Below are 15,447 nucleotides of genomic sequence, written 5' to 3' on the forward strand. Positions count from 1 at the left end.
GGCAGCCACTCCAGTCTTCTTGCCTGGAGGATCCCATGGACAGAGCAGCTTGGCGGGCTGCAGCCCACGGGGTCGCAAGGGTCAGACACGACAGAATCTGAGCGCAGCACACCTTGGCAAAGTAAACCACAGGTAAATCAAACAGTTACATTCCTTCTTTTTAAAAAATCGAATTAGAGTAAAAATAAAAGAATATCTACTTAATGACTGGATTTTAATCTGCCTTAAAGGTGATGAAAGATAGAGAGGAAACATACAGATTAGAATATTTAAAACTTAAAATGTGTGTCAAAAAATAAACCTTAGAAAACAAAAATTGGGAGAAATATGTAGTAACAAAATGATAAACTCTTAATATCTGAAGAGTATAAAAGTACAGATGAATAAGAAAAACACTAAAAAGGTGTCAAAAGTTAAATAGACAAAGAAAAGGAGTTCAAAGAAGAGGAAGACATGTGAAGGGCTAATAAATATAAAAAGTTCAAACTTGCTTGTAATCAAAACAATGCAAATAAAGAATGAGATTTTTTTTAAAAAAACCTATCACATTAGCAAAAAGTTTTTACAAAGGATAACAATGCTGAAAGGATCAGATGAATAAGTATTTCCATGCTTCTGGTGGATATTTAAACTAGTTCATTTTGTGAAAGATAATTTGGTGTATGAGTCAGCAATACTTACCTTCCTTAACCTAATTCTACTTCTAAAATAGAAGTACTTTATAGAGTACTTTAGAAGTACGTATTCTTTAGAGTACTTTGGAAGTACTTCAGAGTACTTTCTTTAGTCCTCTAAAGAAGTAAGTACAAGTGTGGGCAAAGACTTATGCACGAAAATGTTAATGGTGGTATCTTTAGCACCATTATCTAAAAAGCTGGATACACCTGTATTATCCAAAATGGATGAAATGGAAGCAAATTACAATTCATGTTTAGAAATTCTTTTTTAATGTGGGCAAATATAGGCCTTATCCTAAGGCCTATTACAGTAGGCCTCTTTAGGACAAATTGTTCCAGTTTCTCCTGGAGAGTTTCTAATCATATCTGGGAGCTCTGAAATAACATCTCCTACCGTCTGGAGTGCTCAGGGTAAAGGAAAGTGGGTGTGCTCTGACACCAGACAGACATGGATTAAACCCCAGTTTTGTTACTTACTCAACTGTTCAATCTTGGGCAAATTAAATAATTAATGCTAAAAATTTTAAAATTAGGATTCTGCTTAAATTTCTATAAGTAAAGGAAAAGTTTAAGTAACTATTAAGTTTGAGTAATTGTAAAGTTTAAGTAATTTACTGTCAAGGGCTCCAACTATGAAAAGAACATTAATGCAATGAAAACCTGATTGTGAACATGTATTCACATGGATTTTCACTGATTTCTTTATGCCTTTATACCCTCCCCCTCATTTCTAAAAGGATTTGAGATTGCTTACATAAACACATAACAGGATATTCTCTAAGATGAAAAATTCAGGAAAACAGGTAGAAAAAAGGTGGAGGAAGAAGGGAAATAAAAATACAAAACAAAGGAAGAATGTAAAATAAAGTCATGTACCATTATATCTGAACATTTTACCACTGAAAGCAAAAGCCATAAACTTTTCCTAATATGAAATCTGAAAGAAACTCCTCTTGTGAGGTCTCTCAATGGTTTTATACACACATAAAATAAATTATAAGACTTGATAATGAAAAGATGAAGAAAATCTTATTTTCTTAGATTTTTCCTTCTTCAAATTTTATTTTTGATATATGTATTACATGAAACCAAGATAAATTTTAAACAATAAGAAGTTTTCAGTAAAGTATCATAATAACTGAATATAAGGCTAGATTTTGTTCCCAAAAATTATTTCTCAGAAAAGTGGTTACCTTACACGCAAGTCCTTGTAAGAACTCATCTTAGGAAGCACTTCCTCAATTACTTTATCTTCCCAGCAAAGAAATGGCAAACAAAAACACAGCAGCCCGAAATAACTTCAGTTAATGCTAGAATGGAATAATTATAGAGCTCTCCATACAACTGAAGTTTAAATCTGTATTTTACAAAAGAGGGAAGAGGTAAAGAAATTTAATACAGATTTAATAATATTTTGGTGATATAATTTTGTAACCTTAAGCATTGGATGTTGCTTTGAACAAACATCATTTTAAAAAGCAAAAAGAAAGACAAAACACAAAGAATGAGGTGATTGTACTGTGAAGATAGAAGCACAGCTACAGAGTGAAATTTTTAAGAGTTCTGTTGCGTTACATGAATGGGTTCCTAACAATAGCCAGGAACAGCATCAAAGACAGATTCAAAAGGGACCTGTCTTATCCCTAATGCTATGATGGAATCTAGGCAAAAACTGAAACTGGCTGCTGAAATATGGATGGGAACTTCATCAAGGAGGGATGAAGCCAACCTCATCTGAACTCACTTGTCAACCTGAGAATCATCGCAAATGGGACAGCCTGACACCATGTGCCCCCACGTACCACCTATGAAAAATTCTTGCTCAAAACAATGTAGTTTCAATCTAAGCAAGTCTCTCAATCTATATGCTTTGCAAGAAACAGAGGAGCTAGAAGAACAAGTTAAAGACATCACAAAAAACAAATTAAATTCAGAATATGGGATATTTTAACCAATTTTTCTAACAACCGTGTTTTAAAAAGGGAGAGAAGATTAGAGTTAGTGTTAAAAAGTAACAGAGAAGAGCCATGTGACCCTTTTTTTGAGGGCTTATTAGAACAAATTAGCTGTAAAAATACAGTTTTGAGACAACTAAAAGTGAAAGCTAGTCACTCAGTTGTTCTGACTCTTTATGACACCCTAGACTGTAACCCACCAGGATCCTCTGTCCATGGGACTCTCCAGGCAACTATATTGGAGTGGGTTGCCATTTCCTTCTCCAGAGGATCTTTCCCATCCAGGGATCAAACCTAGGTCTCCTGCATTGCAGGCAGAGACAATTAAGAAAGTTTAAATATTTAACAGGTATTAGATGGTATTAAATAATGATTGTAGATTTGAAGTGAAAATAATGACACGATAGTTATGTTTTTTTAAAAAAGTCCTCAGTAATTAGAAAGGCATACAAGATACTATGGGCTAAATGACATGCTGTCTAGCATTTTCTTAAAACAATTTGTCCTACAGGAGGCCCCAAAACGTGTATGCGTGCATGTGTGCATGTGCGCACACGTGTGTGTATAGTAGGAAGGGTTGGCAGGAGAATGCCTAGATGAAATGATTAGCAAAATGATAAATATTAAAACTAGATGGGGGGTGTATTATAACATTCTCTATTTTGGGTGCATTTCAATATTTCTATAATAAAACTGTAGAGATAAAAATGATTTTTCTGGAAAAACTGTTAAATTAGTCAAGAGGTAACCATACTGGTATTAAGCATGCAAGTGAAAAAGTTGAATAAAACTGTTTTTCCATGAAATATAACATTAGAAATAACTATTTCTAAATTATATCATTTATTTTAATGTTATTTTAATTTTATAGGTATAGCAAAGTTAACAAATTCTAAATAAATATTTGTCTATTCTGTCTTTCTCCCTAAACGATTATTTATTCAAATTGGCCAGAATATTTTCAAATTTCCTTATATTCAAGAATCTATAGTAATCTCACTTTGGCAACACCTTGCTGTATCAAATTAAGCAGTTGTATTAACATCCAGACTCTCAGCATTTACAAATGTCTGTAAGAGTGCTTAGTTCACACATCTCATTTCACTAGAAAGGAAACACGCACCTATGACAAGACCAAAAGTAACTTCCAAATCTCTTACCTCCTAGTTTAGTGCTCTTTCCAATAGCATCAAGCTCCCTCTCCTACTAAGTAAGTGCTCACACTGAAATCCCCAGAATGTGGCTGGAGCCATGATCCGGGCATAGCAGTGTTCAAGCAGCCATATTTCTTTGGGGGCGAGGGCAGCATTGCACGCATTCAGTCCATCCTTGGGGCAGACCTTCCTGAGCACAACTCCAGTAACACTCCCCGTCCCTAAAATATTTCCCAGCTCCTTTTTCCCAGTACTTTTTTTCCCCCATTCTTCTCTCCCAGGGATCCCCACTCTCACTCCAGTCTAGCCACTGAGATATTCCAGGCTTTGGATCGAACCAACAGGGCTTTGAACGCTGGTCCCACCACTACAGACCCACAGACTACCTAGTCTCAGATTCCTCATCTGTAAACTGAGGACAAAAATACTTTGCAGAACCTTTTTTCAAGTGGCCAGGAAGATGGCAGACATTCAGACTGGGCATGCCTACCAAACACAACCGATCATCTTCCAAAGTAAGAAAAGGGTCCTGCTTAGAGAAACTGGCAAGGAGAAGGTCCCACGATACAACAAGAACATTGGTCTGGTCTTCAACACACCAAAGGAGGCCTGGGGGGCACTTACATGGAGAAGAAATGCCCTTTCTTTTCCAATGGTACCATCTCCATCCAAGCGTGGATCCTGTTCAGTGGCTAAGGTGAAGATGCAGAGGACCAGTGGCATCACTGAGATGACCTCCACTACCCAAAAGCACCAGTCATTTCGTACCATAAGAATATGTCCATGCACCTTTCCTCCTGCTTTAGGGATGTCAAGATCCTCAACATTGTCACAGTGGGTAAAGGCCGGCCTCTGAGCAAGACTGTGCTTCAACGTGGAGGTCGCCAAGGCTGCTGGCACCAAGATGCAATTTCAGAAGTTCTAAGACTGGACCCCTGCCTACTACTCCAAGCAAAATAAAGTTATTTTCCCATTCAGGAAGAAAAAAAAAAAGTACTTCGCAGAGCGATACAAGAAGGACTTTCCTGGTGGCCCAGTAGCTAAGACTCCATGCTCTCAATGCAGGGAGCCAGGGTTTGATCCCTGGTCAGGGAACTAGATTCCATATGTGGCAACTAAAGAGCTTGCATACAGCAGTGTTAGTTCAGCAGGTTAAGAATCTGCCTGCAATGCAGGAGACACAAGAGATGTGGGTTGGATCTCTGGATTGGGAAGATCCCCTAGAGACGGAAATGGCAACCAACTCCAGTACACTTGCCTGGAAAACCCAGTGAACAGAGGACCCTGGTGGGTTGCAGTCCAGAGACCTGCAAAGAGTTGGACACGACTGAGTAACTAACTTTCACTGTCAGATCATGATGGGCCCTGGAGGAACCTCTTATTCTAAGGCCGACAGGAAGAAGCCCCGAAAGGATTCTGAGCAGGATGGTGAAAAGCATCTCCCCTTTAAGAGATAATCGGAATGTTATTGCTGTACTATGCTCTTTAGAGATTTGTATTTTATTCCACAGCACACAAACTACACCGCTCACATTGCCACCAAGCCAGCAAGTGGAACGAGCTGGCTTGTGCTCCAAACCATCTTCTGGGGAAGGCTGCCATCTGCTGGGAGGAGGCATGATCAAAGCTGTTCCCTGATGGGGGCACCCCTTACACTGGATTCCCTCTGTGTGTAGCAGGAAGCGTTTGTAACATGAAATTATAGCTATTCTCCACCTTCCTCTACCCCGTCTTCTTAAGGAGCCCATGTTTGAGCTGCTCAGCCTTCAGGTGTGACCAGGACACCACTGATCTATCAAGGAAAGGCAGGGACCACCTCTCAGAACAGATCTAGGGGGGCAAGAGAGAGGCAAGCTGGAGCTTGAGAGGAAGAGGAAAGGTATCTGTGGGGAATAGCTCTCATGGTGACAGGGACTTGGGAAGAGATGTGTCTCAAGAACATTTTAGCCTGCTTTGCTCTGCATGAGATGGTATAATCCCCTGGAAGATACTTCTGTAAAACCTACATTACTTCTCAGGGCTTTCTAAAGTAAAATTTGTGCTTGTTTTAGGTACATGATGGTTTTGAAGACTGGCCTTAAAGTAGTCAAGTTCTATGCTGGGCATGACCATGTAAACAGACATTGGGATGTTCTTTGACATGACAGGTTAAGCTATATAATCATTATTACTCTTCATTCTTCCTTGATCTTCTCTCAGGCACAGCTCCCTCACACTGCGCTCCCCACTGCCTTAGCTCTGGGTCATGTGGGCAAGAGATGGGAGAGTAAGGGAAAGGCTTTTGCTTGCTGGTGAGAAGGCAGAGGAAGAGGCCAAGCTCTTCTGTCTGATGTAACAACAACAAATACTGGGACCTCCATGCAAACTAGAGCTCGAAAACATCACCTCCCCAAGCTACCTATGAAGCTACGTTTCCTCTTATACCCCTCAGTCTGCACTTTCGTGGCTTTTTTCTCTATTTTCAAATATATGCTCCATTTCACCTGATTTTATCTATGTTAAGACAGCATTAGCAACTGAGTAAGCACTAAAAGTTGGGTTTATATAATTTAAAAAGACACATGTATCCCAATATTCATTGCAGCACTACTTATAATAGACAGGACATGGAAGCAACCTAAATGTTCACTGGCAGATGAACGGCTGAAGGAGATGTGGTGCAGAGATACAATGGGTTATTACTCAGCCATAGAAAGGAGTGAAATTGGGTCATTTGTAGTGATTCAAAGAGAGCATTTTTGACAGAGTGATCAGGTACATATTTATAAGGAGGTGCAAATACTTAAGAGAAGAGCAAGCTGACAGAAGAAAAAGCGAGTGAAACGATTGAGCAAGGAGAAAGGAGGCCCTTGCTGGCTGGAGAGCAGAGATGGAGGGGAGAGTGCTGGGACAGGAGGCTGGAGAGACGGTCAGATCAGGCCTTGTAGGCCTGCTGAGGACTTTCAGCTACAAACTCTGTGACACGAGACCCTCTCTGGAGAGCTGAGAGCAGACAATTTGCGTGTAATTTATGTTCTAAGGGATCCCTGTGAATGCCACCTGAAGCATGAACTGGTGGGAATAGAGTGGGGGATGCATGAATGGGGCAAGATCAAGCAAGAGATGACAGTGGTTTACAAAGGTGGTGAAGGTCTGGATGTTAAGAATGGATATTGTCATGACATATTTCAAAATCAGGGTTTGCTAATGGCTTGGAGGCAAAGTGTGAAGGAAAATCGGGTGTCAAGAATGACTCCAGGTTTTTGACCTGAACACCTAGATGAATGAGTGGTGGTGTCATTTGCTGAAATGGGGAACAATGGAGGAAGATCAAGTTTGGGGGTAAAAGCAAGAGTTCAGTTAGGGATATGTTAAATTTTACATTCCTACTAGATATTCAAGTAGGAATGCTAAAAGACAACTGGTTCTAAAACTCTGGAAAGAAAGAAAGTGAGGCTGGAGATAATTTGGGAAGTCATCAGCATACAATTAAAGCTAGAATGAATGACACTGCCCAGGGAACAAGGAAAGTCTAAAGAATCTGAGAGCACCAAGCCATCACCCACTTCAACTGAGAGGCTGGGAAGAGAAAGATGATCTAGCAAACGAAATTGAGTCAGGAACAATGGATGAGGTAGGATAATGATGAAGGCAGTGGTATCCAGCAGTCAAATAAAGAAAGACCTCCAAGAAAAAAGGAGTGAAAGTATCAAACAAGTAAGATGAGGATGAAGAATCAGTCATTGAATTTGGCAAGCAGAGGTCATTGTGACCTCAACTAGAGCAACTTCAGCTAAGTAGAGGGTTAAGTAGGTTCTCAAGAGAATGGGAAGAGAGAACATGGAAATAATAACACATAAACAACTATTTTGAAGATTACTTTAGAGAAAAAGGAGTACAGAATAGGAGTGGTACCAGGAAGGATACACAAGGCTAAGGGGAGGTTTGGTTTCTTCAAGCTAGGAGTTATTGCTGCAAGTTTTGTGCTGATAGGAATGATCCAGTTGAGAGTGAAATAAAATGATCCGGGAAAGAGAGGAGCCAAGAGCTTAAAGTTAGGTGGGATAGGATCTAACATAAAGGTTGAGAGAATGGCTTATTGTAAGAACAAAGACAGTTTGTCTATTATTAACAAAAGAAAAGCTAGAGTATATGTGTATAGAACCTGGTAGTTTGGTAGGTTCCATGTTAGATAATGGATTGATTAGGAAAATGTAGTATGATTGCCAAGCAGCACTGAAAGCACACTTGACGTTTACAGTCATGGATTTAAAGATCAGCCAACATAGTTGTTTGTTCTCTCTCTCTTTTCATCTTTTCAAGTGCAGACAAGAACTGGATTTAAATAAGCAAGAAAGATAGAGGGAGAGGCAAGGAAGCCAATACTTGCAAGGAAGTGATTCCATTGGTAGACCATGGACTATAAAGTGAGAAAGGAGAGACAAAAAGACATAAGGTAGTGAGTGATATATAATGAACAGTTGATAGCATCAGTGGATTAGAGGTCCCTTGGAACAGTGGACAGCATCAGTGGATTAGAGGTCCCTTGGAACAGTGGACAGCATCAGTGGATTAGCAGTCCCTTGGAACAGTGGACAACGTCAGTGGATTAGAAGTCCCTTGGAACAGTGGACAACGTCAGTGGATTAGAGGTCCCTTGGAACAGTGGATAGCATCAGTGGATTAGCGGTCCCTTGGAACAGTGGACAGCATCAGTGGATTAGAGGTCCCTTGGAACAGTGGACAGCATCAGTGGATTAGAGGTCCCTTGGAACAGTGGACAGCATCAGTGGATTAGAGGTCCCTTGGAACAGTGGACAGCATCAGTGGATTAGTGGTCCCTTTGAAGCTGAAGAATTGAGAGGGTACAAAGAAGAGTAAGTGAACTGGAAAGATGGGAAGTGATTAGAAATGGGAAGTGCTTGAAATAGATATTTTGGAAATGGTACAGCAATCAACATTATCAAAGGCCAGTACAGTGGATGTCTAAGATGGGGTGAAAAATCCCGTCATTCACGATGAAGAGGTCAAAGAACTAGGAAGCCAAGTGGATCACCTATATGGATATTGAAATCTCCATGCATGACAACAGGGTTGGCAGTGGACAGAAAGGCAGTCAACTAGAGCAGTTTCAGTGGAGTGGATAAGAAAGATGCCTAACTATGTGGGCTGAGAAAAGAATTACAGGCAAGAAAAAGGAGTCAGTGAGTACAGACATCTCTTTTGACAAGCTCTGCAATGATTTGCAGAAAAATGGAGCTGATTGAAGGAAGGAGGTCTGAAGAAGACCTGAGGTTAAGGGTTACTTCAAGACAGAAGATTCTAGAGTGTATGTGTATGCTCATGGGTCTGATTCATTAGAAAGGGAGAAATTGATCCTGTAGGAGAGAGGGGAATAACTGCTGGAACAAAGTTCTTCAGGAGACAAGAGTGGAATCCAAAACACATGTGGAAGATTTGCTTCTCATTGAAAGAGATGTGACTCTTCCCTGAAGTATGAGAAGAGACAGAATCCATGGATGCAGATTCATGTAAGGCAATAGATTAGTGCTAAAAAAATAAGGGAGTTAATTGACATTGCTTCTATTTTCTCAAGTGTGAGGCAAAGTCTTCAGCTGTTTGGAGTCAAAGATGTGAAGGCTTGAGGAGATGTAAAGAAGACATTTAGACATCTTCTCACAGATTAGGGGAACTAATTTGCTAGGTGAATAAAATAGGCTTGCTAGGCAGTGCCAAGTGACCAGCTGAGATCTGTGGTCATGAAACTGAAATAAAAGCAGTCAGTAGGGCTATGTGATTTTGTACAGGAAGAGTCAGCTGCTCAGGTGTAGGCAGAGGGTGGTTGGTTGGGCTTAACCAGGGTTGAGGTTTTCCCAGAAGTACGGTGAATGGCCAGAGAGCCAGTGGGGTGGTGGAAGATGTTGTGAGTAAGCAACTGAAATGACAGACCATAGAATCAAGACTGATAAAGACAAGTCAAGGAGAACATGAGATAAAACACGGTCAGCCAAGGGACTGGAAGCCCAGTGTGGTTAAGGAATTGTTCTGGAGTCATCGATGAGAGGCCATACGTGAGCTGGATGTTTATACCCAAAAATCCCATCAGCCCTGTTATCTTGTGAACCTTGGTGAAGACTGAGCATATAGTAAACACTTAGTAAATGTACTCTTTGAATTTTGCTCAGTAAGTGTTTTGTTACTATATCTTTAACAATATCATAGCATTTACTGAGTGCCACCATGTGACAATGACAAAAATGTCTTCCCTCCAAAGATCCCTCCCCTAGTTGAGATAGTGATAAAAAATCTTAAGTGCTATAATAGTGCTATAATAGTTCAACGTGGCAACCCAGAGGACTGCAATGTCTAGCTGCACAGAAGTCTTAAGAAGGGCTTCAAAAAAAGTGGCAGTGATTAGGACAGCTAGCAAGTCACCAGGTGGAGAGAGGGCAGAAAGAAGAGATTGTTTCATTAGCAAGAGTTTCAATTTCCTATCAGGGCTTCTTTACGTCCAAAGACAGGGCACTGAAAAGCAGTAGGTAAATGACACAAGTATCACCTTCCTTTAAATCAAAATGGGCCCTTGCAGACAAACCTTCCCATTAGCGCCCCCAGGTCTAGATGGGGTTGGGTTGCTCAGTGCCCCGGAGAGACCCCAACACCTACCGCTCAGGGAAGACGGCGGCAGCTGTGGCGGGAGTCTCAGCAGCAGAGATGGGGAGACCATCACGCCGGCTCTAGGAAGCAACTCCATTTCTTGAGGCTTGTGGGGCGCGCGGGGAACAGGGGGCCCCTGGGGCTTTCGGGACTCGCGGGGCGCACGGGGCTCGTAGGGTGCATGGGGTTTGAGAGGCTTGCGGGACTCATAGGGTTGGTAGAGCTCATAGGGCTTGGGGTGACTGGGGATCTCGTCGGACTCCGCATGCTCCTCCGACTCGCCTCGCTGCTCTTGCTCGTCGGCCTCCTCGGAAAACCCCGCCTCCTCAGACGCCTCTGGCTGCTCGTTCGCGTCGAATATCCTGACGACAAGGGGCTTCTGGAGGGCTTCGGAGCGAGCCGCTGTTTCTGCCGTGTGGTGCCCAGCGGACGGCCCAGAGGGACCCGAAGACTCTTGGCTCTCCATTGGCGGCCCAGAAGCTCCCGCTGGTTGACTGCCGGACGCCGGTCACCTTCCAGAAGATGGAAGAGGATGCGGGCGGCCCGCACCCAGCCCCAGCGAGCCCAACCCGCCTGCGGCCACCGCCCGACAAGCCCCGGCCCCTGGGCCCCTCTCTGCGCGTTCTCCGGTTGCCAGGGCGACACTCCGAGCTGCTGGGGCCCACCCGGGCTCCTCCCGGGAGAAATGAGAAGCAGCTGAAAAGGAGAGGAGGGGTGGGCTGATCGGCTGTTCTTGCCTCATTGAAATCTGTTTTTGTGGTGTTAAGTCAGAACTGTGGTGTTGAAAAAGACTCTTGAGAGTCCCTTGGACTACAAGATCAAACCAGTCAATCCTAAAGGAAATCAGTTTTGACTATTCATTGGAAGGACTGATGCTGAAGCTGAAGCTCCAATTCTTTGGCCACCTGACGCGAAGAACTGACTCATTGGAAAAGACCCTGATGCTGGGAAAGGTTGAAGGCAAGACGAGAAGGGGACGAGAGAGGATAAGATGGTTGGATGACATCACCGACTGTATGGACATGAGTTTGAGCAAGCTCTGGGAGTTTGTGATGGACAGGAAGCCTGGCATGCTGCAGTCCATGGGGTCACAGAGTCGGGATATGACGGAGAGACTGAACTGAACTGAAGTCTGTTTCAAAGCACATACACTTCCGTTTAGGATCATTATATCTGCTTAGAGAGTTAACCTCTTTACCATGAAATCCCCCTCTTTAAAAAAAACTATTATTTTTCCAGTTTTATTGAGAAATAATTGATAAACATCCCTGTATAAGTTTAAAGTGTACAGCATGATGGTTTGATTTGCACCTATCGTGACATGATTACCACAATAGATTTAATTAACATCCATCATCTCATATTGATACAATAAATAGAAAAAAATTCTCCTTGTGATGAAAATTCTGTACCAATTTACAATCCCACCAACAGTACCAAAGATTCCCTTTGCTCTATATCCAAGGCAGCATGTTACCTCATCTTTTTGATGATGGCCATTCTACTAGACTTAAGGGGATCTACTCACTTAACAACTTTTCTGTATATTATTGTTGTTGTTCAGTTGCCAAGTTGTGTCCAGCTCTTCGCCACCCCATGGACTGCAGCATGCCAGGCCTCCCTGTCCTCTTTTCTTTTTTTTTCATTTATTTTTATTAGTTGGAGGCTAATTACTTTACAATATTGTAGTGGTTTTTGTCATACATTGACATGAATCAGCCATGGAGTTACATGTATTCCCCATCCCGATCCCCCCTCCCACCTCCCTCTCCACCCGATCCCTCTGGGTCTTCCCAGTGCACCAGGCCCAAGCACTTGTCTCATGCATCCAACCTGGGCTGGTGATCTGTTTCACCATAGATAATATACATGTTTCGATGCTGTTCTCTCGAAACATCCCACCCTCGCCTTCTCCTCCCTGTCCTCTTTATATCATACAGCAGTGTAAGCTATATAATCATCATGTTGTACGTTCTATCCCTGGTACTAACTTATAACTGGAAGTCTGTATCTTTTGTCCACCTTCCTTGACCCACCCTGCCCCCGGCCACACCCCTCCATCCATGTAACCACAAATCTGATTTCTTTTTAGGAGTTTGTGTTTGTTTTGTTTAAATTCCACATATCAGTGAAATCATATAATATTTGCTTTTCTCTGCTTGTCTTATTTCATTTAGCGTAATGCTTCATGGTCCATCCATGTTGCAAATGATAGAATTTCCTTTTTTATGGCTAAATAATACTCCACCATATACACTACAAATTCTTTTATCCATTTGCCCATCAGTGGACACTTAGGTTGTTTCTGTCTTTGCTATTGTAAATAATGCTGCTAGGAACATGGTGGTGCAGATATCTTTTTGAGTTAGTATTTTCATTTCCTTTGGTTATAGTCTCAGAAGTGGAGTTGCTGAATTATATGGTAGTTCTATTTTAATTTTTTGAGAAGCCTCCATACTGTTTTTCACAGTGGCTGTACCAACTTACAATCCCGCCAACAGTACCAAAGATTCCCTTTGCTCTGCATCCAAGGCAGCACTTGTTATCTCATCTTTTTGATGATGGCCATTCTACTAGGCTTGAGGGGATATCTCATTGCTTAATTGATATTTCCCTAATGATGAGTGATGTTGAGTATATTTTCATGTACTTGTTATTTATAAAAGAACTTCTTTGAGAAAAAACAAAGTCTGTTCAGGTCCTTTGTCCTTTATATTTTTCTGTAATGGAGTGTATGAGTTCTTTATATATTTTTAATATTAACCCTTTATCAGATATGTGGTTTACAAATATTTTCCCCAATCCATTGGTTGTTTTCTTATTTTGTTGATGGTTTCTTTTGCTATGTAGAGGCTTTTTAGTTTGATGTTGTTTGTGCTTTATGTATAATTGCCCTCTTTATCCCTGGTAATTTTCATTACTCTGAAGTCTTCTCTGTCTGAAATTAATATAGCTACTGCTTCTTTCTTTTGATTAGTGTTATATCTCTCTCCATTCATTTAATTTTTTTTCATTTATTTTTATTAGTTGGAGGCTAATTACTTTACAATATTGTAGTGGTTTTTGTCATACATTGACATGAATCAGCCATGGAGTTACATGTATTCCCCATCCCGATCCCCCCTCCCACCTTCCTCTCCACCCGATCCCTCTGGGTCTTCCCAGTGCACCAGGTCCGAGCACTTGTCTCATGCATCCAACCTGGGCTGGTGATCTGTTTCACCCTAGATAATATACATGTTTCGATGCTGTTCTCTTGAAACATCCCACCCTCGCCTTCTCCCACAGAGTCCAAAAGTCTGTTCTATACATCTGGGTCTCTTTTTCTGTTTTGCATATAGGGTTACCGTTACCATCTTTCTAAATTCCATATATATGTGTTAGTATACTATAATGGTCTTTATCTTTCTGGCTTACTTCACTCTGTATAATGGGCTCCAGTTTCATCCATCTCATTAGAACTGACTCAAATGAATTCTTTTTAATGGCTGAGTAATATTCCATGGTGTATATGTACCACAGCTTCCTTATCCATTCGTCTGCTGATGGGCATCTAGGTTGCTTCCATGTCCTGGCTATTATAAACAGTGCTGCGATGAACATTGGGGTGCATGTGTCTCTTTCAGATCTGGTTTCCTCGGTGTGTATGCCCAGCTGTGGGATTGCTGGGTCATATGGCAGTTCTATTTCCAGCTTTTTAAGAAATCTCCACACTGTTTTCCATAGTGGCTGTACTAGTTTGCATTCCCACCAACAGTGTAAGAGGGTTCCCTTTTCTCCACACCCTCTCCAGCGTTTACTGCTTGTAGACTTTTGGATAGCAGCCATCCTGACTGGCGTGTAATGGTACCTCATTGTGGTTTTGATTTGCATTTCTCTGATAATGAGTGATGTTGAGCATCTTTTCATGTGTTTGTTAGCCATCTGTATGTCTTCCTTGGAGAAATGTCTGTTGAGTTCTTTGGCCCATTTTTGGATTGGGTCATTTATTTTTCTGGAGTTGAGCTGGAGGAGTTGCTTGTATATTTTTGAGATTAATCCTTTGTCTGTTGCTTCATTTGCTATTATTTTCTCCCAATCTGAGGGCTGTCTTTTCACCTTGCTTATAGTTTCCTTTGTTGTGCAAAAGCTTTTAAGTTTCATTAGGTCCCATTTGTTTATTTTTGCTTTTGTTTCTAATATCCTGGGATGTGGGTCATAGAGGATCCTGCTGTGATTTATGTCGGAGAGTGTTTTGCCTATGTTCTCCTCTAGGAGTTTTATAGTTTCTGGTCTTACATTTAGATCTTTAATCCATTTTGAGTTATTTTTGTGTATGGTGTTAGAAAGTGTTCTAGTTTCATTCTTTTACAGGTGGTTGACCAGTTTTCCCAGCACCACTTGTTAAAGAGGTTGTCTTTTTTCCATTGTATATCCTTGCCTCCTTTGTCGAAGATAAGGTGACCATAGGTTCGTGTATTTATATCTGGGCTTTCTATTCTGTTCCATTGATCTATATTTAGTAAAGTTGAAGGATATAAAATTAACACACAGAAATCTCTTGCATTCCTATACACTAACAATGAGAAAACAGAAAGGGAAATTAAGGAAACAATACCATTCACCATTGCAACAAAAAGAATAAAATACTTAGGAGTATATCTACCTAAAGAAACACAAGACTTATGCATAGAAAACTATAAATCACTGATGAAAGAAATCAAAGAGGACACAAACAGATGGAGAAATATACCATGTTCATGGATTGGAAGAATCAATATTGTCAAAATGGCTATACTACCCAAAGCAATCTATAGATTCAATGCAATCCCTATCAAGCTACCAACGGTATTTTTCACAGAACTAGAACAAATAATTTCACAATTTGTATGGAAATACAAAAAACCTCGAATAGCCAAAGTAATCTTGAGAAAGAAGAATGGAACTGGAGGAATCAACCTGCCTGACTTCAGACTATACTACAAAGCCACAGTCATCAAGACAGTATGGTACTGGCACAAAGACAGAAATATAGAAATATAGATC

At 41.1% G+C, this 15,447-nt stretch overlaps 1 protein-coding gene and 1 pseudogene across 1 annotated transcript in view; one reads left to right on the plus strand and one right to left on the minus strand.

Annotated features, from left to right (window-relative positions):
• The window catches only part of SPMAP2L (sperm microtubule associated protein 2 like), a 37,234-nt gene extending 26,239 nt beyond the window's left edge, over positions 1 to 10,995 (minus strand). The window contains exon 1 of the mRNA XM_020890672.2: positions 10,432 to 10,995. Coding sequence (XP_020746331.2) covers positions 10,432 to 10,888 — 457 coding nt within the window. The 5' untranslated portion in view covers positions 10,889 to 10,995. The remainder of the gene's footprint in view (positions 1 to 10,431) is intronic.
• Positions 4,247 to 4,711, plus strand: LOC110135566 (small ribosomal subunit protein uS17-like; annotated as a pseudogene).
• Positions 10,996 to 15,447: the final 4,452 nt, after the last annotated feature.

The sequence above is a fragment of the Odocoileus virginianus genome, chromosome 29, assembly GCF_023699985.2.
Source record: "Odocoileus virginianus isolate 20LAN1187 ecotype Illinois chromosome 29, Ovbor_1.2, whole genome shotgun sequence".
In the NCBI taxonomy this organism is placed as follows: domain Eukaryota; kingdom Metazoa; phylum Chordata; class Mammalia; order Artiodactyla; family Cervidae; genus Odocoileus; species Odocoileus virginianus.